The 27132-nt window shown below is 47.3% G+C and overlaps 1 protein-coding gene across 1 annotated transcript in view; it reads right to left on the bottom strand.

Moving 5' to 3' along the window:
• LOC149347102 (phospholipid-transporting ATPase ABCA3-like) overlaps positions 1–26756 on the bottom strand; it is a 74833-nt gene extending 48077 nt beyond the window's left edge. Inside the window, exons 1-4 of the mRNA XM_089541491.1 lie at positions 26543–26756; positions 21860–22150; positions 19491–19579; positions 18667–18816 (exon numbers count right to left, since the gene is read on the bottom strand). Of these exons, the coding sequence (XP_089397617.1) occupies positions 18667–18816; positions 19491–19579; positions 21860–22150; positions 26543–26756 (744 nt within the window). The remainder of the gene's footprint in view (positions 1–18666; positions 18817–19490; positions 19580–21859; positions 22151–26542) is intronic.
• Positions 26757–27132: the final 376 nt, after the last annotated feature.

The following is a 27132-nucleotide window of genomic DNA, read 5'->3' as shown; positions in this document are numbered from 1 at the left end:
CGAGGATCTATGTATCCACTTTCTCATTCAAAGAGGCGCATAAAGCCGTAATGGCAAAAATAAAGCAGCGGTTAATTTTCGAGCATTTGATCATCGCTGTACGCGTCGCTTGTACGAAACTTGTAAAACACAGAAAAGAATCATCAAAGGGTATGTCGCGATACATGCAGCGGCACCGAGACGTATTGTGGTGAAGGCACTGACCTTCGAAGTCCCTCGCCAGAAAGAGTATCCTCAGGACAGAAACCATTCCTCTGACAGGATGTAGGCTGTTGTAGAGTTTCTCCGTTCTGGGCTTCAAAATATATGCCGCTACCGATGGCGACTGTGCGTCGCTGTCTACTCCGATGATGTAAACCAGCACGCCGACTATGAGACCCATCCAGCCTAGTGTGACAGAAGAGTGAGAGAAGGGGAGACATGGGGGGGGGGGGGGGGGGAATTCCAAGTCAGTTTGATGTGAATAATGAGAACACTTCAGGGCAGAGCCATGAGGACAATGTCACGATCTGTCCACATCAGCAGTTCTTCCCTTTGTTTCATACCAGTTTGCGCAATTATTTTCTTTTCCGTGTTTATTTAAAGTTTTGAAACCTCCTTTTACTGCGTTATAATCCCGCTTGATTTTGTGTCAGGTGCTACCCGATTTGTATTTGGGAATCAGGCATTGCCACGCTTTTACGCCGTAATCAATGAGGTCTGCTTACGAATTTGAGCTTGGGATTCCAGCCACCCCAGACTACATTTATCCTGACGAAAATTACGTAAACTGGAAGGAGCTGCTATTAAGACACCATGGGGTGTGGACATTTCCTGTGGATACTGCCTTTACTCCCATATTAAATGGCAACGAGAACTAACGCGGCTACGGGAGCCAATATATTGTCACGTTCTAGTGACGGCAGTCCAGCGGTCAGGAAGACACGAGAAATACTTGCAAACGAAGCTCTTTATTTGGGCTGACTTGCGCCCGCAAAAGAACTGAATCACTCGGCGGCGGCGTAAGCAACAAGCGTGCTCGTCAGTCGTCGAACCACGAATAGCCGCTGCTCGCAGCATCGTTCAATTTAAAGGCCGGCAAGGAAACTTCGAGATAACAGGTCGAGATCATCTAGAGTAATCTAGAAACACGTAGATGCAGCTGTTCATGGCTGTGAACAATCGAGATAAGTCCGGTCGCTTCTCGCGTCACGAACAAAAATGATAACAGCCCTTTCCTGCAGCCTTGAGCGTGAACGAACAAACAATACAATGATACGTGGCATTACCCCCCTTCCAAAGAAGCATCGTCTCGATGCTTTAAAATGAAAATAAACACGGAGAATGAAACTTCGAGTCCTTCAGCGTTCATAATATGGCTTCAGGCGTACGACATGTACGACTTCCGGGCGTGGGCGGCGTCGCTGAGATGCTGTCGTGCCGTCGGGGATGACTTCATAGTCGAGGTCACCGATGCGACGGAGAACCCTGTACGGGCCAAAGTAGCGTCGCAGCAACTTTTCGCTCAATCCGCGGCGGCGAACTGGCGTCCATATCCAAACCCGATCACCTGGCTTGTAATGCGTGTCGCGTCGGCGCAGATTGTAGCGTCGGGCGTCGGTGTGCTGCTGGTCTTGAATGCGAAGCCGCGCAAGTCTTCGGGCTTCCTCGGCGCGATGAAGGTAGGCGGCGACGTCGAGATTGTCTTCGTCGGAAACGTGCGGGAGCATTGCGTCGAGTGTTGTCGTGGGCTTCCTGCCGTATACCAGCTGGAATGGGGTAAACCTGGTTGTCTCCTGGACGGCAGTATTATAAGCGAAGATCACGTAGGGCAGAATGGAGTCCCACGTCTTGTGTTCGGCGTCGATGTACATGGAGAGCATGTCTGCGATGGTTTTGTTCAGACGCTCTGTGAGTCCGTTGGTTTGCGGATGATAGGCAGTGGTCCTCCGATGGCTTGTCTGGCTGTAGTTTAAAATGGCTTGCGTGAGCTCCGCTGTAAACGCCGTTCCTCTGTCTGTGATGAGCACTTCCGGGGCGCCGTGTCGCAGGAGAATTTGTTCGACAAAAAATTTTGCGACTTCTGTTGCGGTACCACTAGGCAACGCTTTTGCTTCGGCGTAGCGGGTCATGTAGTCGGTGGCCACGATGATCCACTTGTTTCCTGATGAAGAGGTCGGAAAGGGGCCGAGGAGGTCCATCCCTATTTGCTGAAAGGGCTTAGTTGGCGGTGGTATGGGGTTCAGGAGTCCGGCTGGTCTAGTCGGAGGCGTTTTGCGTCGCTGACACTCACGGCACGTTTTCACGTAATGGGAAACGTCGGTAGCTAGCCGTGGCCAATAGTACTTCTCCTGGATGCGGTGCAACGTGCGAGCAATCCCGAGATGTCCTGCAGTCGGCTCATCATGACATGCCTGCATAATTTCTTGCCTGAGATTTTTGGGCACGACAAGAAGATGCACTGTCCTGTTCGGCGCGAAGTTCTTCTTCAGGAGGACATTATTGTGAAGGACGAAGGACGACAGTTGCCGCTTGAACCCTCGGGGAGGCGATGCGGTCTTGCCTTTCAGATAATCAACTAGGCTTTGCAAATCAGGATCCGAGTGCTGCTGCTGCGCGAAACTGCTGGCGCTTACCGGTCCTAAGAAAGCGTCGTCGTCTTCCTCTTCGGGTGCTGCGTCGACAGGAGCTCGTGACAAGCAGTCTGCATCGGAATGCTTGCGGCCAGATTTGTAGACTACAGTTATGTCGAATTCCTGAAGACGCAGGCTCCAACGAGCAAGGCGGCCGGAGGGATCTTTCAAATTGGCCAGCCAGCACAGAGCATGGTGATCACTCACAACCTTGAATGGTCGTCCGTATAGGTAAGGGCGAAATTTGGACGTGGCCCAAATAATGGCGAGGCATTCTTTCTCTGTCGTCGAATAGTTGGCTTCGGCTCTCGACAGTGAACGGCTAGCGTACGCGATAACTTTCTCCTGTCTGCCATTTTTCTGAACGAGGACCGCTCCTAAGCCCACGCTGCTTGCATCGGTATGAACTTCGGTTTCGGCGTTTTCATCAAAGTGCCCGAGCACAGGAGGGGACTGTAAGCGGCGCTTCAGCTCGTTGAAAGCTTCCTCTTGTGGCCTTTCCCATTTAAAAGGCACCTCAGCCTTGGTAAGTTGAGTCAAAGGTTCAGCGATGCGCGAAAAGTTCTTGACGAATCGTCGGTAATAAGCGCACAATCCAAGGAATCTGCGTATAGCCTTCTTGTCATTAGGCTGTGGAAACTCTGCGATCGCAGCCGTCTTCTGGGGGTCTGGGCGAACTCCATCCTTGCTTACGACGTGACCAAGGAACAGCAGCTCCTCGTAGGCGAAGTGGCATTTCTCTGGTTTCAGTGTCAGGCCTGAAGACTTGATCGTTTCCAGCACTATCCGAAGCCGTCTGAGGTGGTCTTCAAAGCTTGAGGAGAAGACAACAACGTCATCTAAGTAGACTAGGCAAATCTGCCACTTCAAGCCTGCGAGCACCGTATCCATTACTCGCTGGAACGTCGCTGGGGCAGAGCAGAGGCCGAATGGCATCACCTTGAACTCGAAGAGTCCGTCTGGCGTGATGAACGCAGTCTTCTCGCGATCTCTTTCGTCGACTTCAATTTGCCAGTAGCCGCTCTTCAGGTCCATCGATGAGAAGTACTTAGCGTTGCACAGCCGGTCCAGTGTATCGTCGATGCGGGGGAGGGGGTAGACATCCTTCTTCGTAATGTTGTTCAGGCGGCGGTAATCGACGCAAAAGCGAAGGGTGCCGTCTTTCTTTTTCACTAGGACGACCGGTGCTGCCCAGGGGCTCCTCGATGGCTGTATGACGTCGTCACGAAGCATTTCCTCAACTTGCTTGCGGATAGCTTGGCGTTCTAGCGGCGATACGCGGTAGGGGCTCTGTCGCAGTGGTCGCGCGTGTTCGTCTGTGACAATGCGGTGCTTGGCAAGCCGGGTTCGTCGCACATTCGATGCTGATGAGAAGCAATCGGTGTACCTTTGAAGAAGACTGCGTATTTGGTCTTGTCTGCTCCGGGGTAATGCAGGGTTGATGTCGAACGTGGGTTGATGGCCTTGGTCAGATAGTTCTGCGGGTTGGTCGGGTAGGGCAAATACGTCTCTGATGTCTGCCAGCTCGTCGAGGAAAGCGATCGTCGTACCTTTGTTTAGATGCCGGTATTCTTCGGTGAAGTTGGTTAGTAACACCTGGGCTTGGCCATTTCGGATTTCGGCGACTCCCCTCGCGACGCCCAATCCTCGATCCAGGAGTAACTGGGTGTTCCCCTCGATAACGCCTTCGGCATTTTCGATGTCTCCAGTACCTATGCCGACGAGAACACTTGATCGGGGTGGCACGCTCAATGCTTCATCGAGGACGTTTAAGGCAACGTGATGAGTCGCGCTCGTCGCAACAGGTATGGCTTTTTCCGTGGAAAGCTTGATCGACTTAGATCGAAGGTCGATGATCGCCCGATGTTCGTTCAGGAAGTCCATTCCCAAAATCACGTCTCTCGAGCATTGCTGTAGGATCAGGAAGGTTGTCGCATAGGTTCTCCCATTTACAGTAACTCTCGCGGTGCAGCGTCCTGACGGCGTAATCAGGTTGCCACCTGCGGTGCGGATCAGCGGGCCATCCCAGGTTGTTGTTACCTTCCTGAGTCGGACAGCGAGTGGGCCACTCATGACAGAGTAGTCAGCTCCCGTGTCCACCAAGGCAGTAACCGCGTGACCGTCGACCGTAACTTCAAGGTCACTTGTACGCGTTCTCGTATTGTACGTTGTCTTCGGTGTCCGATCACGGCTTCGTCGAGTAGTGAGGCTGCGGTGGGCGTACTGCGACGTTACTTCACTGGGCAGCGGTAAAAGCTTCAATTCTGGCCGCGTCGTCGTCGTCGTCGTCGGTCTCGTCGTCGTGGCATGGTCTTGAGTACTCGTCGATGGAGGATCTTTGTCATTGCGCTTAGAAGCAACCTCACCTCCAGAGGCTGCTTTATTTAGTTTAACCTTCGGGGGCTGGGGGAGCGTCCACGCACGGCGTAACCTCGGCTAGGAGATACAAAGCGCTGGGACGATGGCGACGGGGAACGTGATAGGCGGCTCGGCGATGAGTATTCTTCCCGACGTAAAAACTCCTCGATTTCGGCTGGTCGCTGGCCGGGTCGGGGTCGTGGAGCGTCGTAAGAGAACCCTCGGATGCCCAGTCTTCTGTATGGGCAGTGCCGGAGGACGTGACCGGCTTCTCCACAGTGGAAGCATAGTGGGCGGCGCTGGTCGGGAGTTCTCCACTCGACGCATTTCCTCGGCCGTGTATGACGCTCGTAGGACGGGCGAGTTGGGGCGAAAGGGCGGCGCTCCAGCGCAGCTGGCTAAGGGCGATAGGGGCTTGGGTCCCGTCGTCGAGGTACAGGACGGCGCACTGCTGCGGCGTAAGTCTTGGCTGGAGGCTCCAGAGGCTGCATGGTAGACTGGAGTCAGGTCTTCCGGCGAATAACTCAAAGGGCTGGCGTCACGACTTGCTGGGGTTGTTCGGTACCTGGAAGGCTACCCCGCACCTCCACCAGATGTCACGTTGTAGCGACGGCAGTCCAGCGGTCAGGAAGACACGAGAAATACTTGCAAACGAAGCTCTTTATTTGGGCTGACTTGCGCCCGCAAAATAACTGAATCACTCGGCGGCGGCGTAAGCAACAAACGTGCTCCTCAGTTGTCGAACTACGAATGTCCGCCGCTCGCGGCATCGCTCAATTTAAAGGCGGCAAAGAAACTTCCACATAACAGGACAAGATCATCTACAGTAATCTAGAAAAACCTAGATGCAGCCTTTCATAGCTGCGATCAATCGAGATTAGTCTGGTCGCTTCTCGCGTCACGAACAAAAGTGATAACAACCCTTTCCTGCAGCCTTGAGCGTGAACGAACAAACACTACAGTGATACGTGGCAATATTTCTTTACAAGCAACGAACATGTCCATCATTTTCGGACAGAAATTTTTAAAATTGGAAAATTTTAGACAGTGTTACGGAAACATTGAAAGCAACGGTGCACTCTTCCTAAATGTAGCAAAATCTTTCTTCTAAAGTGTTTCCATCGCGTCGAACAGTCAAGACTGCCATAGAAATCCAATGGGGGATGCTTTTGATAGCAAAAACGTCAAAAATTTTTCAAAATACAGTACAAATCTGCCGTCCGGTGATGCGCTGATATATTGATTGTTATGGTGAAATCTTGCATTATATGAAAAATGGTATTCATAGATGGTTTCCCGCTGAATACTTTTGTCCCGAATTGTGGGGTGTTTACTGCAGATTATTTGAATATTACGGGAGATTCCGCATTTATTTCCGTATTTCTGACGGTGTCGTATACGGTAGACAAGAGCCGTGGCGAAGAACAAAGAATAGAAACAAAAAATTGGAATAAAATTTGCAGACCCTATGGTTTAAGAAAAATCTTTGTTCGGAGTATTTGTCCGACAGATGCAGACATAAGTAAATGCATCACGGTGCTGAAGCAGGAACTGTGTTCAATGCAGCGTTTCTACGCGCCTTCAAGCTGCTCACGCCTTGCATTCGCCGCGTCATAATAGCGCTTTTGAACAAATACGGTGACTTTTCTGGCGGCGCTTTGTTCGTAGCAACTGTCGGCGTGTTCACACCTCTCAAAACCGGCGCGTCTCGAGCTTTTGTAGCCGCCGGGAGTGTGCACAATCATGCTAGTGACCAATAACGCCTGAAAAGCCCGGCGCGCCGCTGCTGCGTCTGGTTAGTTTAATGGCATTGCTCTGCCTTCCACTCTAGTTCTTGCAGACGGTGTGGCGGCACAAATACGTCTCGGTCGCCCGGTGGTATTGCACATGGTTGCTTTGCTGAATTCGGCGCTGGCTGCGGCAGTTTCAACGAGAGTAGCTGTACAATGATCCTGTTGGTTTATTCAGCTGAAGTTTTCCGAAGGTGCTAGATTGTAATAATTGCACGCGACGCGAATATGCGCGCGAATGAAGCTGAAGCCCACTGCAACATCTACAAGAAGCGTAGAAAGTGCCATTACACTCAGCGGCACCCGGTACGGTGGATCAGTGCGACCCGCTCCTGCTGTTCTTATTAGCGGGACATCACTTGCTAATGTAAAAATCAGAAGCTAGTGCCATATATAGCTGGTGTGCCCTTCTTGAGCATAAGCTGTGCTGCTTGCGTACTAACAGTCCTCCGTCAGAGTGTGTTGCCGAAGAAGGCTAAACTGATGGCAGCAGTTCAAACTTCGCCTACTGAGGTATGCGCTCGAGTGCTACGGTCACGAGTTGGGGCTTCAGCTCCGTTTGTGTGCATACGTGCGTTGCTGACTAGTTGCACGTGAGACCTCTTCTTGCCTCTGCGGCAGCCAGCAGCGGTTTCAGTGCAGAAACTGTGCGCAGTGGCGCCAAACGACAGCGGCGCATCCGTGTTGCAGCACCGCCTTGAGGTACCAGGGAGGAATGCAAAAGCTATGCTGTTAAACATACCAGAGGCAGAATACCAGGCGTTTCGCATATGCATCGTCAGTAGCGTGAAGGCATACACTCCCATGCGCAGAAGGAGCATTCCGAAGGTAGTGGTAGTCAGTGAGTGGAAGCCCGTCAGTAGAAGGTGTATTTTGAACCGCTTTTTGCGATCCTGGACAGCCACTGGAGGGAGCTTCGAAGGATGCACGTCCCGGACCCCGAGGTTGCCCGCGTGGTTTCCATTTCGCTCCATTCCTGCTAGGGGCGTTGAGGGGCGTAGGATTGAAGCGCACAAAGCAGATCTTGCTTTTTTCGCCGAAAGAGGACTAACCTGATAATGCTGCGAAACCGGAATGTTAAAGGGTCATGGAAATACGAGGAAAACGTGGCGCTTTTACAGGTCTCTAGTCAAAGCTACTCAGCTTCCAACTCCGGCTTATTGGCTTTCCAGTTCGAACTAAAAAAAACTGGAAATTGTTTAGGAAACACCAATTGCTTACACTGTGGAATGTTATAAACAAACAGATAGCGTTAGCCACTTACCTACAAATGCATTGTGATCCTACCGCCTTTTGTCATAAGTATCTTGTTCGAAAGCACACAGCTACAACACACGGCACATAAGTTATAATAAGGAAAAAATACGTCCGAACTACGGCGTCCAGAAACTTAGCTACAGAATTTCCAGTTTTTTAAACGATCACCATCCTGCTGTAAACATTAATCAAGAAAGCAAGTCATTGAAACCTTTCAAAAATTGCATCACCATGTATCTGTTGTCACTCCAGGCATAACCGTACTTTTCGTTTTTTTTTCGTTTTTATTCTGTTGTCTCTTATAGTATTTCTCCAACTGTACATAAATGTTCTAGATGAAATTACTGCAGTTCAGTGTTAATCAATCTTTTTTGTATTGCCATTTCGTATTGTGTTTATTTTATGCGCTTAATGTCTTGTGCTCTCGAATGGGAGCAAGAAGGGTGAGGACTCTTTGTCAGGCATCCATTTGCCTTTTAGTCTACGCCCTAGGGAACTGCACCATTGAGTTGTCTAAATAAACACTTTGACTTTGAACACCGACTCCAAAGTCGAGGGTTGCGCTCCGGGGTTTAAATGTAAGTTGCAGAATGCTCTAAGTTCCGTGTGCCGTAAAACTCTATGCTTGCTGAATAGCCACAGCTGGCCCAAGTTATTCCAGAAGCCGCCACTACGGTGTCCTTCGTAGCACACGTGAGTCGTCAAGACTTAAAATTCTATATTGCTTGCTCTCTCGAACAGCCACACCCCATGCACTTCAAATATGAGGTTAATAAATTAATTCATCACTCAGTCATTCACAAAAGACCGCTGTAAGTACCTTAAAGAAACGTCTTCGAAAAGCACTTTAGCATTCGAGTTCAGTAAGATGCCGCCCCGCCGCGGTGGCTCAGTCGTTATGGCGCTCGGCTGCTGGCCCGAAAGACGCGGGTTCGATTCCGGCCGCGGCGGCTGAATTTATTCGGAGGCGAACTTCCAGAGGCCCGTGTACTGTGCGATGTCAGTGCACGTTAAAGAACCCCAGGTGGTCGAAATTTCCTCAGCCCTTCACTACGGCGTCCCTAATACCCTGAGTCGCTTTGGGACGTTAAACCCTAATAAACCAAACCTTCAGTAAGATGCCAATTCACTGGCCGGCACTAGCCGGTTAGTAAACAATTCGAGTTTCAAACGTCTCGCTGCACAGTTTTAAAGCAGTAAATTGTCATTGGTAGCATAAATCAGCTGTAGCTAGGCGAGCGGGTTACGTGAAAGATCCAGGGAAGGAGAACATTTTCCGGTTGGTATATAGTTCAATGTCACACTTCGTTGCTTACCCCTCGGAAATGTCCAGACAGCCAGGGTGACCAGAAGTGAGTGACCAACGTGAAAGAAGATGAATGAAGCCACGAGAAGGCTGAGGTCTATACCCTCAATATATGGCTTCCATCCCAGCACTGGAGCACCCATCAAAGAGACGATAATAGCACCCTCGGATATTGCAAACACCATTGCCGTGGAAAAGTGGCCGAGAAAGAATTCTCTCTCTGAAAGACCCATGACGCCTTGAAAATCCTGCAGAAGAAAGAAAAGAATGTGATAAATTGTGGTTGCTCTCAGGTATGCGCTAATAAAGTTTTTCCTCTCGAAAAGATTTACGTGATGGACGGTTCCCTGTACATAGCTTGGACATTTTATCGGTAGGATTTCTTGCAGAATGTTTTTGTGAATAATTGCAATGCCACCTGGGAACGTGTTCTTTAAAACTTGATTTCCGATAAAACTCCAATATAAGGTGATCTCTAGAACTGTTGACTGCGTCGCAGAGAACCCGGAAGTGCCGCCCCCTAGCAATGATATAGTAGACCTGCTTGCGTTGAGTTTATTTAAAGTTCTCACAATACAAAGCAACATTGCCAGGGTGCCGGGAAAAAAGGGGAGAACTGATTCCCCTGACTAGGCCCTTGCCCCTCTACAGCTGTCGCAACACAAGCAGCACAAGCAATGGTGCATTACTATTGCTCATTATAATTAGCAACAAAACATAGCACAACACTTATACTTTTAGTGAAAAAAAAATGGAATGCGTTCAGCAAAAAGAAAGAACAAATTCAAGCACTTTTTACTGCAATATTAAAAAAATATATATAACCATCAGAAGAAAGTAGCTGACTTTCAGTACTCATGAAAAGAACGAGTTCCTGAGTCTGCTGCGTCAGTGGTCTGAGGAATAGATGGAACCGCTTCTGCTCTAATACCAAACCAGAAATAGCGTAGCGCTGCCTCGCGTCCGGGATGAGCGCTCATTGCAGGAGTCAAAGTCTGGGCCAGTTGGTACATACTTGAGAGGAAACCAGTCAGACAAAGCTCATATGATAGGAATACACACAATGATGTCTACTGGTGATAGTTATTATTCGATAGCTGATGCTTTTAATCGCTTTGCTGACACCCTCCGCGTGTTCGGGGCCGCCAGAGGTATTAGCAGTAATTGCTCACAACCAATCACTTTCAAAAATATTTTCATATAATAGCGCTAAAATAGAACATTGCTGAAATAGGGTAAGGGTGTCCGATAGACATGCAAGAGTATACCAAAGAATGTTGAAATAGCAAATTGATGCGAAGTTAATAATTCGCAGCACATCTTTTATTATTATTATTTACAAATAACGGGGGACACTAAGTCCAAGCAGGGTGGGTGAACAAATCAATCAGGCCACAAAAAAACGCAACACTTCAAAAAAGAACAACACAATATAGCAATAATTGGTTAAAACTCATGGGGCCATGGTTTAACTAGCTGATTCCAATCTGTTATTGTGCGTGGAAAGAACGAAAACATATGTATGTTCTAGCGAATATAGGTGTTAGAGAACTGGGATGGTGTTGACGAGTTTGTCTGGTTGGTGCCGGCGTTAAGTATGATGTGGGATCTAAACCAAGTTTGTTATGTAATAAGAGAGAAATAAATTCTAACCTAAGCTTTCTTCTCCGATGTTCAAGTAGTTCAATTTTATTAATCTCCATTAAAGTGGTTGGGGAGTCACACCTTGTCCAGGTGCCTTTAATTTAGTGCGAACTCGGTCTAGGGTCTCCATAGCGGAGAAAAATCTTGCTTGTACATCTTTTTTTGCCATAAGAACTATGACGCGAAGCGGCAAGAATTTGGTCCGGGCCATTGTCAAAATTTTGCCCAGGCCACCCGGAAATCTGACATCGGCCGATTTGGACAAAACAGATGTCCAACCATAATTCAGCGCGGCCGGCAGGATGATGACTTTCAAATTTGGCCCGCGCCATTGTCAAAATTTGCCCCCCACCCACGAAATTTAACCTTGGCAAATTTAGACCAAAATCTATGTCCAACCATAATTACCCGTGCGTGCCTGGCATGATGGGGACCTCAAAATTTGACCCCGGCCATTTCCAACAATTTGGCCTTGGCCAACCTCAAAAAAGTGATTCACGGCTTTTAGCTTTGCGAAATCTCGTTTCCATGCTGTCGCTTATGGTGTGAGCAAAGTCACGCGCTCTCGTACGCCGCACATCGGTTTAGGCGGAGTTTATCCACGACAATTTTTTTAACGTTTCCCACTGAGATTACTTGTGCAAACACTTATCTCGAGCAAGAAAGGGGCCTCAAGAAAGGTTTTGTTGTCACTGATGGCAAGAAATCGCCCTTTTAACACTTGAAGAAATTTGCATTTGTAGCGCAAAACGTGAAAAAAATGGGAACGCTGGGTATTAAGCCCACATTTATTCCTAAAGGGGACGATTTTACGCACAAAACAAGACAACAAAAAGGAAAACCGGCATGCTTGTAGTTCAGATTATGTTTGTTGAAGAAAGGTAAGCTTGCCTGCAAATAAAATATGGAAGCTTCGCTAAATCATTGATCAATGCGCTTTTAATATATTATGATATTCAGCAACAGCTAGTCCTGATCCGCCCTCTCATTTCCGAATATACATTCATCAAAGCAATGAACATAGGCAACTCATTCGAAATATGAGCGCATGTGTTCCTGACTTTACATTAAACTATCAGAAAACCCGGCATTCCAGATAGTAATCCCGGCCACTTCTTTTCCCATTAACATCGGTCCCGACAAAAAACTAAGAGCTGTATTTTTTTTTCTGACATCTAGAAACGGTACTACCGTAGGAAAGGTTCGATCATTGAACTTCTAAGAACGCTGTAGCGTTAAAACAGTCGGTCATGGCGTGACGTGTAGTTTAACGTGCGCACATCGGCTTTTAGCTCTACAGAGTAAGATCGAGTGAGCGTGTTTTGACATTTGTCCGTTTCGGAAAGTTTTACTCTTCGCTTCGGCAAACAGAGAATTTAAAAATGAAAAGCCCAGTACCCACTCCTTTTTAAACCGCTCGCAAGAAGCGATTACAACAGCAGATTGTTCAAATAGACTCCCATTGTCTAAAATTTGAATGGTTTTAGAAGAAAAGCTAGGCGAGGCATCGAGAAGCCGTTTACGTGTCTAACAGGTCACCTAGAGTCTCAATGTTAGTGAATAAAGCAGCTAGTTATTCGAAGGTTAGGAAACTCTGCTGATAACAATTTACGCTGAAGACTCTTAAAATCCTAATCAAAATACATGACCCCAGGCATTTACCCCATTTTGAAAAAGAATTAATTGGGACAAAAACAACTGATATTGAGCGCATTAAAGGGATGAAGATGGAGCGTAATATTTTGGCATAGTTTACAGTTACCTGAGCAGCGTTTTATTTCTTTTTTTTTAGAATTAACCAGTGCAAGGTGACATTAGAAAATCTATGTTATCAAATTTAAAAATCAGCCCTGAGTAACTATAGTGAAATGTGGCACTGGAAATCTTCATACCAGGACCACTTAAAGTCATTTTATATGTTATACTTTTTTTACACATGCCATCTGTTATAGAAACTTTCCACCACTTTTGCCTCTAGCATTCAGGCTCGTGCCTTCTAGTGTCCACGAGAACACCGGACAGGAACACAGATGGCTTAGGCGCGGGCTGTGCTCATGAGCCTCTGTAAGGAGACAGCGAAGGATGCAAGAAGTGAATATGAGGTGTGTGTGGGCGATGGGCGAGACAGGCATGTAGCAGCACATATAGGTACTACCTGCCACGCAGCGCAAAATATATAATACAACCCCCTCCACCAAGTCCCCTTCCCCCCACCTGGTTATAAGCAGTGCATCCCTACTGAATGACAGAAAAAGGGCCGAAACCCCCCACCAGAACTAACAAAAAATTGTAGGGCAAGCTTATGCTCCGCATAGGGGGTATGACGCCATAGATGATTGGCTGATGCCCATATATGCAGAATTGGGCAATTTCTACTTCACATTCATAGATCCCTGGGAGAGGACACCACAAGGTAACGTGACCTAACTAGCCCACCTGCCTACTAATTCGCTTCTCTGGGGATATTATGGTATTTTTGGTTCACAGTCTACGACGCTGGCGCTGACGAGAGATTTTCTGCTACACCAGATTACAAACTCTATCGAATCAGTAAATAAATGTTCGGGGAATCCGATCTTAAACAACAGATAGCAACCTTAACAACTAGTTTGCACTGTTTCGTCCAACGCTGTAATCTTAAGCGTATGTACACCGCTCTCAGCATTTCTCCCATGATTACACACTTCTGTTGAAGTCGCCAGATGTGAGCGCGTAGATGAGGAGGTCGGGCTATTCCAATTTGTTTGTTTGTTTGTTTGTTTTGTTTGTTTTATGGAGAAACAGTCACAAGGGGCAGTGTTGGACTGACAGAGTAGGTGTGGTATCATTGTTATGTTTATGATAGTCAGAAACTGTTGAATAATAAGGCAGGTGAGTGCGGGGACGTTGTCACGGTGGGGCAGCCAGCTGTTCTTCCAATTTTCGGGATAGTCATGGTCAAAACTATCCCTACACTGTTCTGTGTGACTGTCCTGCAATATCGTAGACATCCTGGACAGTTCCCCTGCGATCTGCAAGGAGAGCCTAGCCAACTTCTGCTGTGTTATATTTGTTGGCGGTTGTCCAGGACGGTGATCGCCATCGACAAACGTTCGAGCATTTTGAAGCGTTTTGTACCAGAGACACGTGTTACTTCGATTCATGTAATTATCTCCGAAAATTCCTGTAGACCGTCGTGTGCTCCTGCAGCACTTTTGCTAAATCTGAAACCGAATTTTATAGAGGTTATTTTCTCCTAAATTCTATCCTTGCGAATGAAAAGAAATTCGTCGAATCCCTGAACCCACCCTGGCATAAACAAGCTGAATAAAGCAATGCCCCCTCATCTGCACGGCTGACGGCAGACTAATGCGTAAGATACAATGCTCACCAAATCTACAAACGGAAAGGCATAGTACGCCCAGTTCCCGCACAGTTCGTATTCTCCGAACTTAGGGCAGGACCTCATAATGAGCGAGCCTTAGCGTAGAGCGACTATGAAATAAAAACGCAGACATGGACAGAAATGAAGAAGATCTTGGAAGAACTTGAGAACGGGCTCAGAAATGGTAGGCGCTTCGATGGCAAGCCTCTTCGTGCTTACCCAATGTCAAAAAATATCTGGACATACGACAACGTTAGCTTCTGCGGTGCACATTCAAACAGGAATGTATCGGTCATGAAATGATAGAATTGCGAAGGCAAATATACCGAGATGTTTAAGTTGTTACTGCATGGGAGGGGATAAGAAGTCCGAGAGCCATGCCCAACAATTCTGGACCAAAGTATTTTTAAACGGGAAAGAGTCTATGAGCGAATATTTTTAATATACTGCAATATTTCACTGTAATGATCTATATATCCGCCGATCTCCTGTCGCACCGCCGCGGTGGCTCACTGGTTATGGCGCTCGGCTGCTGACTCGAAAGATGCGGGTTCCATTCCGGCCGCGGCGATCGCATTTCGATGGAGGCGAAATGCTAGAGGCCAGTCTACTGTGCAATGTCAGTGGACGTTAAAGAACCTCAGGTGCTCAAACTTTCCGAAGCGCTTCACTACAGCGTCCCTCAGCCTGAGTCGCTTTGGGATGCTAAACACGGATAAACCATAAACCAGATCTCCTTTCGGTAGGCTTGCTTTTGCTATTAAGGCGGAAACCTTTAATGCCTCATGCTGTCGTTAGCAATTCGTGTCGGCAGCCGTGTATGCGTCCGCGTCGGCAGCCGTGTCGACGGATGTGTCCGCGTTTTGACGGGTGTCCGCCGAAGTATGTGAGACAGTTACTGCGTAATTTCTTTCCTCAAATACAATTTTCAGTTCCTTCATTACGGCCCCTCTTCTTTCACTGCAACTTCCTCCATTCCTGTACGGTGCGGTTGAGGTGTCCACTGAGACGACTGAGAATTACAGCTCCATTTCCTTTCCTCAAAAAGCGTTGCGTTCAAAGGGCAAGGCATCGCGCCGAACGGGTGGTGGCGTTCCGTGGACTCCCGGCAGCGCTACACCACGCTGTCGCGTTCCAGTCCTGAAGGCGAAGCTTAAGCGCCATTAATTAGCTGTCGATTAGTGCTGAGTGATTAATCAATAATTAGTCATTAATTAGTGATTTGTCATTACTTCGTCATCAATTATGTGTGACGTCATCCAGTGGTGACGTCACCAGTGTCACATAGGCAAAGTGGTGCGGAAAACACTTTCGCATCTACGAACTTTAGACAGTCAAAGTGCCCCTTGAATTTTTTAATATTCTTGCTATCGTCAAAAGCGTTCCACATTAGTTTTCTAAGGAAGTCGAAACGGCTCGATGCGAACGATGGAAACACTACAAGACAAAAACTTTGCCAGATATCGGAAGAATGGACTATTGTCTTGAATAGTTTCATAACAGTACCTTACTTTTTTCCAAGTACTAGTAGTACAAGACCTTTATTTGACCATAATTTTCATGCCGAGCATGTCGACCGCCTGGGCCACCAGAAGTTGCTGTTCTTGCTCCCCTTCTGCGCCAAGGCAGTAGAGCCAGGTGGTGACGGATAAAGAACGTGGGTGTAGGAACCCGACTGCTGAGCATCCGGGCAATAGAAGAGGCAATGGGCCAGGTCCGCATAGATACAGGGGCAGTTGGGACAGTAAGGGTCCGACATTTTTCGAAGCGCTAAAAGAACAAGGACCCAATCGCAAATAAGTCTAGTGAAAGAAAAAAGGTTGCTGTGCTCCCTTACGTGCACACTGTTTCCCACAACTTGAAAAGGGTAGCGCAGAAAGCAGATGTTAGAGTTGTATTCACGGCCCCTAACAAGCTAAACAAACTTTGCAAGCTGACGAAACCCTACTCTTCTGTCAAACAATTATGTGGCATCAAACACCAAACAGCGTACGTAGACTGTGTAGACTGTGTTGTGTACTGCATCCCTCTATCTTGTGGCAAAAAGTATGTTGGGCAAACGGGCTGTTGTCTCAATGACCGGCTACGCCAGCACAACAACAATGTTAAAAATTCCTACGGAAGCAACCTAGCCATTCACTGCAGTCAGTGCCGTAATTGTACTCCATTGTTAAATCAGTGCCATATCATCGGACGTAGTCGTGATCAACTAACCCGAGAGATTATAGAAGCACAGAACATAGCATCACTGGGTAGCACTTGTGTAAGCTCACCGTCTATTTCATTGTCAAAAAAAGAACTTGCCTTCCTCAGGGTATCAACGTAATCGTGCACTTATCTTCTTAGTTCTGTTAGTCTCGGTAGCCTTACTGTGTAATCTCGCACGTGCAGTTCACTGCCGTGTCATAAAAGCGTTCGAGAACTGTTTAAAGCACTTGCGGTTTTACGAAATAAACAGTTGGAAGTAAACTTCGAAAAATGTCAAATCTGCACCAACTAGCCCGATCCACTACCCTTCTGAGTAAGGGTCCGATCGATAGCAATAGAGAAAGAGGCGGCACGGGGTGATGACTGCATTCATTTGGACGTGCCGAAGAAGGCGAGCCTCCGGCACCGTGAGTGATGGATGACAGGGATGGTAAAGGTGTTTGTTGATGCGGAGCTCGAGGTAGACCTCTTTTATGGTTCGGTGAAGGGTGAGTCTCCCACCGTTCTACGAGGGCTTGGGGCAGGGGATCAACGGTATTCAAAATTTTTTAAAAGAATGTTGGACATGAGTCGAGGTAAACAAGGAATATTGCAGGCTTGTACGTCGTGAACGCTGGTTTTCATGATATTATTGAAAAACAGAAAAGGAAGGCCAGAAATAGTAATCTTGGTTATAACCACTAGTGCGGGTTGCGCGGAGTCGTCGGAGAGGACAGGCTCCAGGGTTTAATGTCTTCAGAAGATATTCAGGAACTCAGATTTCAGGAACTCTTGTGCACGCTTTTGGAGAAGGAGACGTTCTAGATTTTACCTTTATCGCCAATAAGTCAGGCTTGAGGATGTTTTATTACACAGATCAGGTGCTCAAAACAGAAGGGTCTCAGACGGCCAGGCTGGCGGGGCACAATTATCTCGAAATATGGATAAAGAAATTGCAGCTTTACATGAAAAAGCAGGAAATGGCTACTAGAGAGAAAGGGTGCAGATATGCTACGATTATGAGGCATAGGTATGTATGGGGGCACTGCAGGTACGCAGTATTGTGAGCTATGTGGAAAGAAAGGATGGTTCCAGAGATTCATTTCTGGAATGCTATTTTGTACCTAAGCGCAAAGTTGAGTCTATGTTACAAATGAATCGAGAGATGTTGGCAGATTAGCAGTAGGTGCGTGCAGTTTAGGCGGACTTGGGCTGGGGATCTTTCGAAGCACACTAAGTTCGGAGTAAAATTTTATGTGCAAACGCCTGGGAATACTGGACGACAACACTGCGCAGCTAGGGTATTTAAATACTTCTGCGGAAAGTGTGTTAACTCATAGCCGCGAAAAAGGTCTCGAAAATTTAACTACGGAAAAAACTGGAGACAGAAAAAAGTGCCTGCATCTAGATATATAAGAACTGCGAGGTTGAGAACTGGAATAGCTCCATGGCGAAAAAGCACACTAAATATCTCTATCGAAGATAGAAAACAAGAATCAGGATGAAATGGATATACGAGAACTTAAGAGGTAGCACCTTATTCTCTACAACGAGATCAGGGTGTTTTAGAAGGCGAAGCTAAATGTAGAAATTTAACCACGAAGATGACTGATCTACAGTGTGTGGTAGGCCTGTAGAGACAGTGAAACAAGTTTACTAGATGATGGCAATATCCGCCCAGATATCTATAAAGGCGCAATGACTTCCTATGAATTTACGGCAGACTTGAGCAAAAAGCAATTGGAAGAAAAGGAGGGTTGTATTTAAGGATAGTACTGCAGGATTAAATAGGTAAAAAGTAAAATCAATACCATATATATCTAAAGAAAAATAGAGAATATATAAAAAAAATATTTATATTTGACAGATGGATAGAGGAGTATAGAGCTCAGGAATACCAAGCTCGGCAGCACCTGTCACCGCCACAGTTACCCGCCGTTTCTCATTTTTTATTGCTCAGTTGCAGATCGATACTCTCTTTGAAGCTACCTTTGTTCAGGAGCTCATCTGAAAATATATTTTTGCCTGAATGTTGCGAAAAGTGTTAGCTCAATTAGAGACCACCTTTCACATTAATGGCAGGCTATACAGGCTATTTCACTCAGGGGAAACTTCAGGGTCGTAAAAGATGTCTTGCGCTCTACTCACCGCTAGTCCGGAGCTGAACTCCTGCTCTATGGCATTTATTCGGCGCACCAGGGGGATTAGAAAGGGAAAGAATATGTTGTAAAACAGGGAAGGCCGGTAGCTTGTGTCGAAACTCGAGAAAATCCAGTACGGCATTGCCTGGACTGTCATCTGAGAAGGAAAAAAAAAAATGCGCAAGCGCCATGTAAACACACGGACGTAGGAGTAATGTCAAAAAGGTAGCATTTTTGAGACAAGGATGCGTTTAGTGAGTGCATAGACGCAGTTTTGTCCACGGGAGGTTGTGAATTACTTAACGTGCGTACCTCCGTCCGCTGTCTTAGGAACACTACGCAGCTCCTTATGGCTACGAACTATGTGCACTGAATATGCATGGTGGTCTACTGTCTTGCTAATTTCAGCGACCGCCGAGTGCGCTTCCCGGAACGGCCACCCTCCAATTTTTTTATGTCTTATGGGCTCCAGCCTTCTTTGTAACCGCTATGCTTTTGAACGTTTCCTTTTTCCTCTGTCACATCGTTCCTGCCTGCATGACTATCGTCACCAGTGGTGGCAGAAAAAAAACAGATAATTAAAATTAACGACCATGGAGGTTGAGAACAGTTATCAGTTCTTCTACACAGGTTCTGTAGCTGCTAAATCGCGCAGTAAATTCCAAATTGTAATTCCTCCAACCAATGACTCTGAGGTGGCAATGGATCTTTTCAAAAATTTTAATGTCGGCAGACGTATCTGATCGCCAAAAACCACCCTTCAACAATATGGACTCGCGCAGATGCATTAGTCACACAGAAAGAAAGTATATTCTGCATTTTCTCACTCACATTTAATTTCTTTTCTTTAGAACCGAATGCTTCGTGCTGCAGTTTCAGGTGAGTCCGGTCGATAGCATACTGGAGCTTGGTTGCCTCTTCTGCAAACCAAAAGGCGCCATTCACAAATAAAATACGAATGGAAGAACTTTAACTGGGCGTCAAGTAGTAAAATATCAAAATGAAGAATTATTGGCCTACAATATATCATCATCATCGTCAGCCTGACGACGCCCACTGCAAGGCAAAGGCCTGTCCCATGTCTCTCCAATTAACACTGCCCCTTCCCAGCTACGGCCACCGTATCACCGCAAATTTCCGAATCTCATCAACCCACCTAACTTTCTGCCGCCCCCTGCTACCTTGCTTTCTCTTGGAGTCCACACCGCTACCCTTAAGGACCAGCGCTTATCTTGCGTTCGCATTACATGCCCTGTCGAACGAAGCCCATTTCTTTCTCTTGATTTCGACTAGGATGTCATTAACCCGCGTTTGTTCGCTCACCTACTCTGCACGCTTCCGTCTCTTAACGTTACACCTCTCTTTTTTCTATCCGTAGCTCGCTGCGTTGTCCTTAACTTAAGCTACTGAACTTAATTACGAGATATAAGACGCTCAAAACGACTCTTGAATGAAGACTTGAGTGTCGAAGGCGCGCATTTCGTTCCACGGACCTAAATGACGTTCCTCTCGAAGCAGGCCAGGCGGTTGCAAAAGGCCGAGAATCTACGCTAACAAGCTTTGGTTGTTCCGTAGTCCACGAGTTCGGCGAACAGTTCGGAGCATTCGAAACGGGAACACGCCAGGCCGTGTCTTTACACACCCCTCTCGTGCCCTCTATACGTGTTCGGTATCTTGGATGTACGCCTTGCAGCGATGGTTTGGCGTCTCCTACTGAAAACGAGATGATATGCTGCAAACCTCGCAGCTACTGTATCAACCGGAATATTCTGGGTTTTATCAGCAGATAATGCATCAACACCGCATATCGACGTCGTGTAAGCCTGCCCTGCTGTCCTCAAAGAGAGGAGGAGAGAGCGAAATGGCGCTAGAAAACCGCGATTGAGAAGGCGTTTGCGCGTTTATGTTCATGCCTGTGGACTCCACAGACGCTATGTCGAAGGATGTCTCTATTAAAGTCGGGCTAAGTGTAACGCGCGAAATGCCTTCGGTAGCAATGGTACTTTTCGATGTTTACAGAAATTCACAGCCCCCTGCTGCGTGCACGATGTTGCCAGATTTTGCGCATTTCAATTTGCACTGAACACGACTGTAGGTGCATACTAATTCGGATTTATTCTCCCAGAATTCGCTGGTTTGATTCAATTTCATAGTCTTATGAGCACTATGATGCACTGCACTAAAAGAAAAAAGTTTTCATCCGAAATTCAGAGAGGTTGTAAAATAAAAGAGGTACTTAAACCGCTTACATAGTGTAGCTTATGCCGCATTTTAACGCTCAACAAGCCACTGCAAACGAATAGCGTCTAGCTGCACCCTGCCTCCGACACGTAGCGATCCTTGTGCGATCAAATACCGCGATGACTTTGTAAAAGCTATTTAGGGTTCCTCTGTTGCATTGCAGGATATGTTAGAGACCGAGGTCAAAAGGCGAAATCTAGCCTGTTTCTTGTTTCTTAGTAGCGAGGTTTAGCAAGGCATCACCTTTCAACTACGACTTCCGTTCGTTGCCTTATTACAAGAGGACTACGAGAAGGTTGGGCACATGTCCAGCCAGCAAAAGCTGCGCCTCTTCCAGGCGTTCAGTGAGTAAGCTGGGTTCTTTCGTGCCAATTTCCGTCAGTAGTGGACTATGGAAGGAAATTAAATGACTGAGCTTTAATTTCTTTAGTCTTAACCGGCAACAGAGCTGCTGTGTCGGGGGGAGGGGGTGTGGGGAGTTATGGAAGGTGGCCGTCAGGCATCAAAAGTGCAACGTTAAGGTCAGGAAACAAACACGAGGTACTGAAATCTAAGCTTAGACCAAGAAGATATGAACATGAAGTGGGTATCTGATGCCGAGAGCAGATAAAGGATGCTCACTTAGGGTAAACGAGCGGATTCTACGTTAAGGCAAGTGTAGCGGGTCACGGCAGAGAGTCCATTTGGAGGATGCGATTACAAAGTGCACTGCTAGAAGGCGGCCGAGGCTGGAAAGGGCAGAGCTAAGTTGATGTCAAGGAAAGAAGCCTTTGTCTTGAAGTGGACGGTGTTAGGCGAAGATGACGACAAGCCCTGAAGCTCAGGGTTGACTCCAATCCTGGGTTCAGTCGGTATAGCCGGAGGCCTGCGAGACGTTCTCGTGCTAGCCTCGCGGCATCTGGTCAGGGAGTGTTCTCTCTGACAGAAACGACCGCTACTTACGCGGGCAGCGCACTTACCGAGTCTTCGGTCCAGCGATTCACTTCCGCCAAGAGGAAACGACCGGAGCAGCTTGCCGGTCGTGCCAGAGGTCGTTGGCATGAACAGAGTGTATTTGAGGCTTGGAACTGGCGTACCCTCCTCCTGGCCGAAGGCAACGCACAGCTTGCCGGCTGGCTGCTGTGAGTACGCGTCGGACTTCACGGGATCACCTCCACCGCGAGAGCAGCTGGTGAGGAATACATCCGTGTGATTCGCTGCCAAGAAAACCGTGTCCTGTTCCGTTATCGTTGGCACCTCGACCGTTGCGCCTGCGTAGTAGTTGGCAATTTATCCTCACAAGGGCACACTCGTCATCGGACGCGAAATGAGCTCTGAAACGAGGGCTGCCACTATGGAACGTGAGATTGAGCGACAACTAGTTGCTGTAAGAAATAAGGTACTGTTTATACATTATCCTCTTGGCAGAGTGCGCATGACGTCACTAAGGTGTCACTAGTGGCGTCGCTGCCTGGAACGCACAATGTGATGCGCCGAAATGGCGTCGTTAGTGGGGACACTGCATGCTGACAAATCAGCGCTGTGAGGTGACACCATCGCTGTAAAAACGCTATGGTCCCAGTGGATCCCCCAACCCCTCAGTGACGTCTTTACTCTATCCCCGTATTTAATACGTGTGTGCTGCCTTGGATGCTCTTATTTTTTCAATCAGTAACACAACCCCATTCTGCTTGGACTTATTTGTCCCCAAAGAGGGGCTTAAATTCTTCGCCCGAGATACAGGGCAGTGGAATATCGTCAGAATATCAGACACTACTGTAAGAAGTGCGCAACAGGTTATGACCCAAGCTTTGCGCAGTACTACCTTCAGAATAACTTTTGTCAGAACTCAGTGAAAAACATCGGATAGTTCGTCTAGCCCCTATTAAAAAACTTTTTGACAGATATTGTATCAGTTTTCAATGCTTGACTGGAGTCGTAGTGCCACACCTAAGGAGATTTTTTGTAGCCCCTGTGAAAACATTTTCCAAGCAATGGTCTTCCAGGTAGCAACCGAAAATTGACATTTTAATTATTAATTGCATTGAGTTTGTTTAAATTAGCGGAGGAAATAATGCAGCAAGCTACCAAATTCTCCCCGCTGCGCGTCTTTGTGTTTTCTTTCCCGCGATGCACCCCATATTTGACGAAAAGGTAACCCTTAATAAAAGCTGGCAGCCATCACAAACTAAATCTACGTGTGAAAAGTCAGGGTTATGTTCGCAAGCTGTATCAAATAAGAATGCATTTCTTAACGAAACTAGTGGAAACAAGTACATAAATGACTGCCATAAACTAGGACCTCCTACATCAATTTTACGAACGAGGCTACATAAGCTCATCATGACTGCCGTCCTTACACCAAATCTGGCCGATGTAGTGTATTCATAGACAGCCTACCTTCTTGAGCTGAAGAAAAACTACATTTGAGTTCAAAATGGAAGGTAATTTCGCCTGCGTATGCAAGAGCCTTCAAAATGATAATAAAATGACCGTCACAGCGTATCGCATAATGGTAATGCAGTGTAGCTGAGAGAAACACGCCACCTGAAACACTGCTACGTTCACGTTCACCGCATATATGTGCGTTAAAACGCGATATATAGGAGAGCATGGTTGGACATGCGAAATGCAAGCACCACCTTTTTGTTCTGTGAATGTTGTCCTAGGCTCACGTTCCTGCCGGCCCACCTCCATCTGTCCTCTCACTGAACAGTGTTTTTTTAAAGCAAAAACATTATTAGTCCCAACACGAGAAAAGCCGGTAGCGTTAGTGTGTTTACTCGCAGATGTTACACGAAATCCCAGCGATTGCAAGGAAACAGAGTGACGTGATCAAGCAGGCGTACGACGCATACAATCCTATACATGCTGTTTGTTGTTTATAAATGCCCACCACTGGCGGACCTTTATGTGGCGCCACTCTTGTAGTGATATTGGTACCAAAATTGTGACGCAACCGTTCGTCTTACTGCGCTCCGCGTTGTGTAATACGGTTTCTCACTGCATATAGCTTGCATGTGCTGGTCAAGTTGGCGACTAGCTTGCGACCGGGATTCGAACCGACGACTTATGCACCTTGACTTAAAACCTTCCCAGAGTTTCGTATCAAAATTGTGATGCCACGGCGTGGTTGAGGTGTCCACCAAGAGCTGAGACAGTTACTGTGCCATTTCCTTCACTAACGACACTATTTTGTTCGTCGTATAGCGTTGTGGGTGGTGTCATAAGCGCGCTTGTGTGCGTGTGGGTGGAAATTCTAGATGCCCGTGTGCTGTGCGATGTCAGTGCACGTTAAAGAACCCCAGGTGGTCGAAATTTCCGGAGCCCTTCACTACGGCGTCTCTCATAGCCTGGGTCGCTTTCGGACGTTAAACCCTAATAAACAAATAAAGTAAAACATGTTTCGAAAAAAAAACTGATCCCGTATAACAAACTCAATTCGCAGACCGCAACAAAACGTCTACGTCATGCGCCCGTATCGTGCTTTTACGTTCCCACTCGTAAGCAGTCCTAAGTATCTCTGCCAAATTTCTCTGGAGACAGAACAAACATCACACTAGAAGAGTGCGAACATGCGATTGGAAGGAAGCCGGAATAGTGCGACTCAGTACTGATCGGCGTACCAATCTTTCCGCACAGACCGTTTTCTCGACTATATGGAAAAGCGAAGGCGTATGGAACCTTTAAACAGTGTCGGTTGTTGCAGCGATTGCATTACAGAAGACTTTGTAGTGGTAGTGGTAGTGTGAATGTACAGGTGGATTGATTTGTTTGGTTTGGTATATGGGGGTTTAACGTCCCAAAGCAACTCAGGTTATGAGAGACGCCGTAGTGGAGGGCTCCGGAAATTTCGACCACCAGGGGTTCTTTAACGTGCACTGACATCACACATCACACGGTGGATTAGCCTTACAGTATCCTGTCGGCAACTGCTCCGCCTGAGTCACTGGTTCAAATGATTGCATCTCTACCACTTTTCCATCTCCCCAGTGTTCTCTAAAAACTTCAAGAGCAATTGTAAAATTGATCGCGCTCAATCTGGGAGCCTTCGGTGTATACGATGCGAGAAACGTCATCGAAACGAACGTTCCATCTCCTTAGGTTGCCGAGGAGGGTCTCATGCTAGACATTAAATTGCCGGTATGCTAAAATGAGATGATCCAAATCACCCGCATAATAACACTGTACGCACACAGGTGAGGTGGCGCACTGAATCTTGTGCAGCCGTACCGTGGTATAAGCTCGGGCGGGTCGATTGCGCTGCTTCCTGCCTTTGTTTTCTCTGTTTGGGGCCGGGTTTTTGCCTTGAATTGACTGTGATCTTTAATAGTTTTGTCCTAATTTCTCTGCTAGTTCTTGAAATTCGTTGAAAACTCATCTGGGTTTCCTTTTTTATTTAGGCTGAATTTTTTATCACAGATGAACATTTGATTATACTTTTGTGCACGGTCTGCTAATTCTTTGGCTCCGTTAAACTTGGCGACTGTCCCTTAACTTCATATGGCCTGCTGTCCTGCATTCTTCATTGCTACCTTCGATTAAAGTCTCCTCTGAGTGTAGAGTACGGCGTCTATAATTTTCCTCTTTCCGGATTCTGTGTCTTCGTAAAACCTTTTAGGTGTGTGGTCATCTTGACTCCATGTCGGTGCATGTGCTTAGAAAACCATCTACTTTCGCCTCCCTTAATGCCTAAATACAAATACCGCCGCCTCCTTGCTTGTACTGAAAATTTCACCCGTTTCGGCAGCCGTGTCCTTAATAATCCTGTCCCTACACTCACTTATCGCCTTTACGTTTGGTGTGGTTTAGTTTGGTTTCATGGAGATTAATGTCCCAATGCGATCGAAGCTATGAGAGATGCCGTAGTGGAGGATTTTGGATAATTTTGACCACCTCTGGTTCTTTAACGAGCACCGACATCGCACGGCACACGGGCCTCTAGAATGAAAGAAAATCGATTCTTTACTAAAGGAAATAGCGCAGTAACTCTATTACATATCTCGGTGGACACCAGATCCGCCCCGTAAGAAAGAGATATAGGAGGGAGTGAAGGAAGAAAGAAAGAGGTGCTGTAGTGGAGGTCTCCGGAATAATTTCGACAACCTGGGGATCTTTAACGTGCCCTAACATCGCACAGCACACGGGTGCCTTTTGTGTTTCACTTCTATCGAAACGCGACCGCCGAAGTTGGGTTCGAACACGGGTACTGCGGCTCACTAGACGAGTGCACTAACTGCTGAGCCAACGCGGTCACTAGCATTTCGCCTCCATCGAAATGCGACCGCCGCAGCTGTGGTCTAACCCGCGTGTTTGGGTCAACAGCCAAACACCACAATAGAAAAATGCGTGTGCAGCTTTGAACACTAATATCTAATCTGTCCTCCAATCCTCTTTAAGCGCCATGGAATTACACTAACACGCATATATCCTGGAACACTACAGCTAGGCTAGAATAATCGGGTAGTCAGGCATTTCCAGGTTCACATTCTGAAGGAAGATATGTGCAACCGGTCGCTGCGTCACATGTCATGCCATTGACCAGTAAGCCACTGTGGTGGTTTCAAGATGTAGGAACCAGGACAGAGCATTAGAGACTGGAGTTTGTCCTGTGCACTACGAAGCTATGAAAGTCATGCTCCAACTCGCCACATGTGCCGCACCTGAGGGGTTTTTTTCAGGAACACCTGGTTCGGCCTCCAGCGCCTTGAGGTCAGCGACCATGCTTCTGAGCAGCCTCTCGTTGTAGCTCGTGTTTGGGCCGAACAAGACCAAGTTCGGCCGCCGGGGCATCAGGACATCTTCGGCTGGCTGCTCGTCGGGCTCCGCGTTCAGGGCTCCAACTGCTTTTTCTTCATAAAAGCTCCATGATAACATTCCTACGTAGAGAAGCTCGAGCGCGGTGTACACGTAGTGACGGCGAACCGCCTGGATGTACACAGTGCGCCACAGGAACGCGCCTATATTACTTAGTAGCATCGGCAGGACGTACGAGGTCTCCGGTGCGTCAGGCTCCGTTTTCTGGGTGGGCTCCGAGATGAGGGTTACGGTCAGCCACGAAGAGTGTGGTGTCAGCCAGCAGAAACGTACCCTGGAGCGATGGGAAAGCAGTTTTTACGGCTGTTCATGGATATTCAAGGATCATCATCATCATCATCAGCCTGACTACACCCACTGCAGGGCAAAGGCCTCTCCCATGTCTCTCCAATTAACTCTGTCCTTTGCCTGTTGCCGCCACTGTATCCCCGGAAAC

Source organism: Amblyomma mixtum, chromosome 4 (assembly GCF_055824585.1).
Source record: "Amblyomma mixtum isolate Tamu chromosome 4, ASM5582458v1, whole genome shotgun sequence".
NCBI lineage: Eukaryota > Metazoa > Arthropoda > Arachnida > Ixodida > Ixodidae > Amblyomma > Amblyomma mixtum.
Note: the sequence above shows the minus strand (reverse complement) of the source record. Positions and strands in the feature narration are given on the sequence as shown.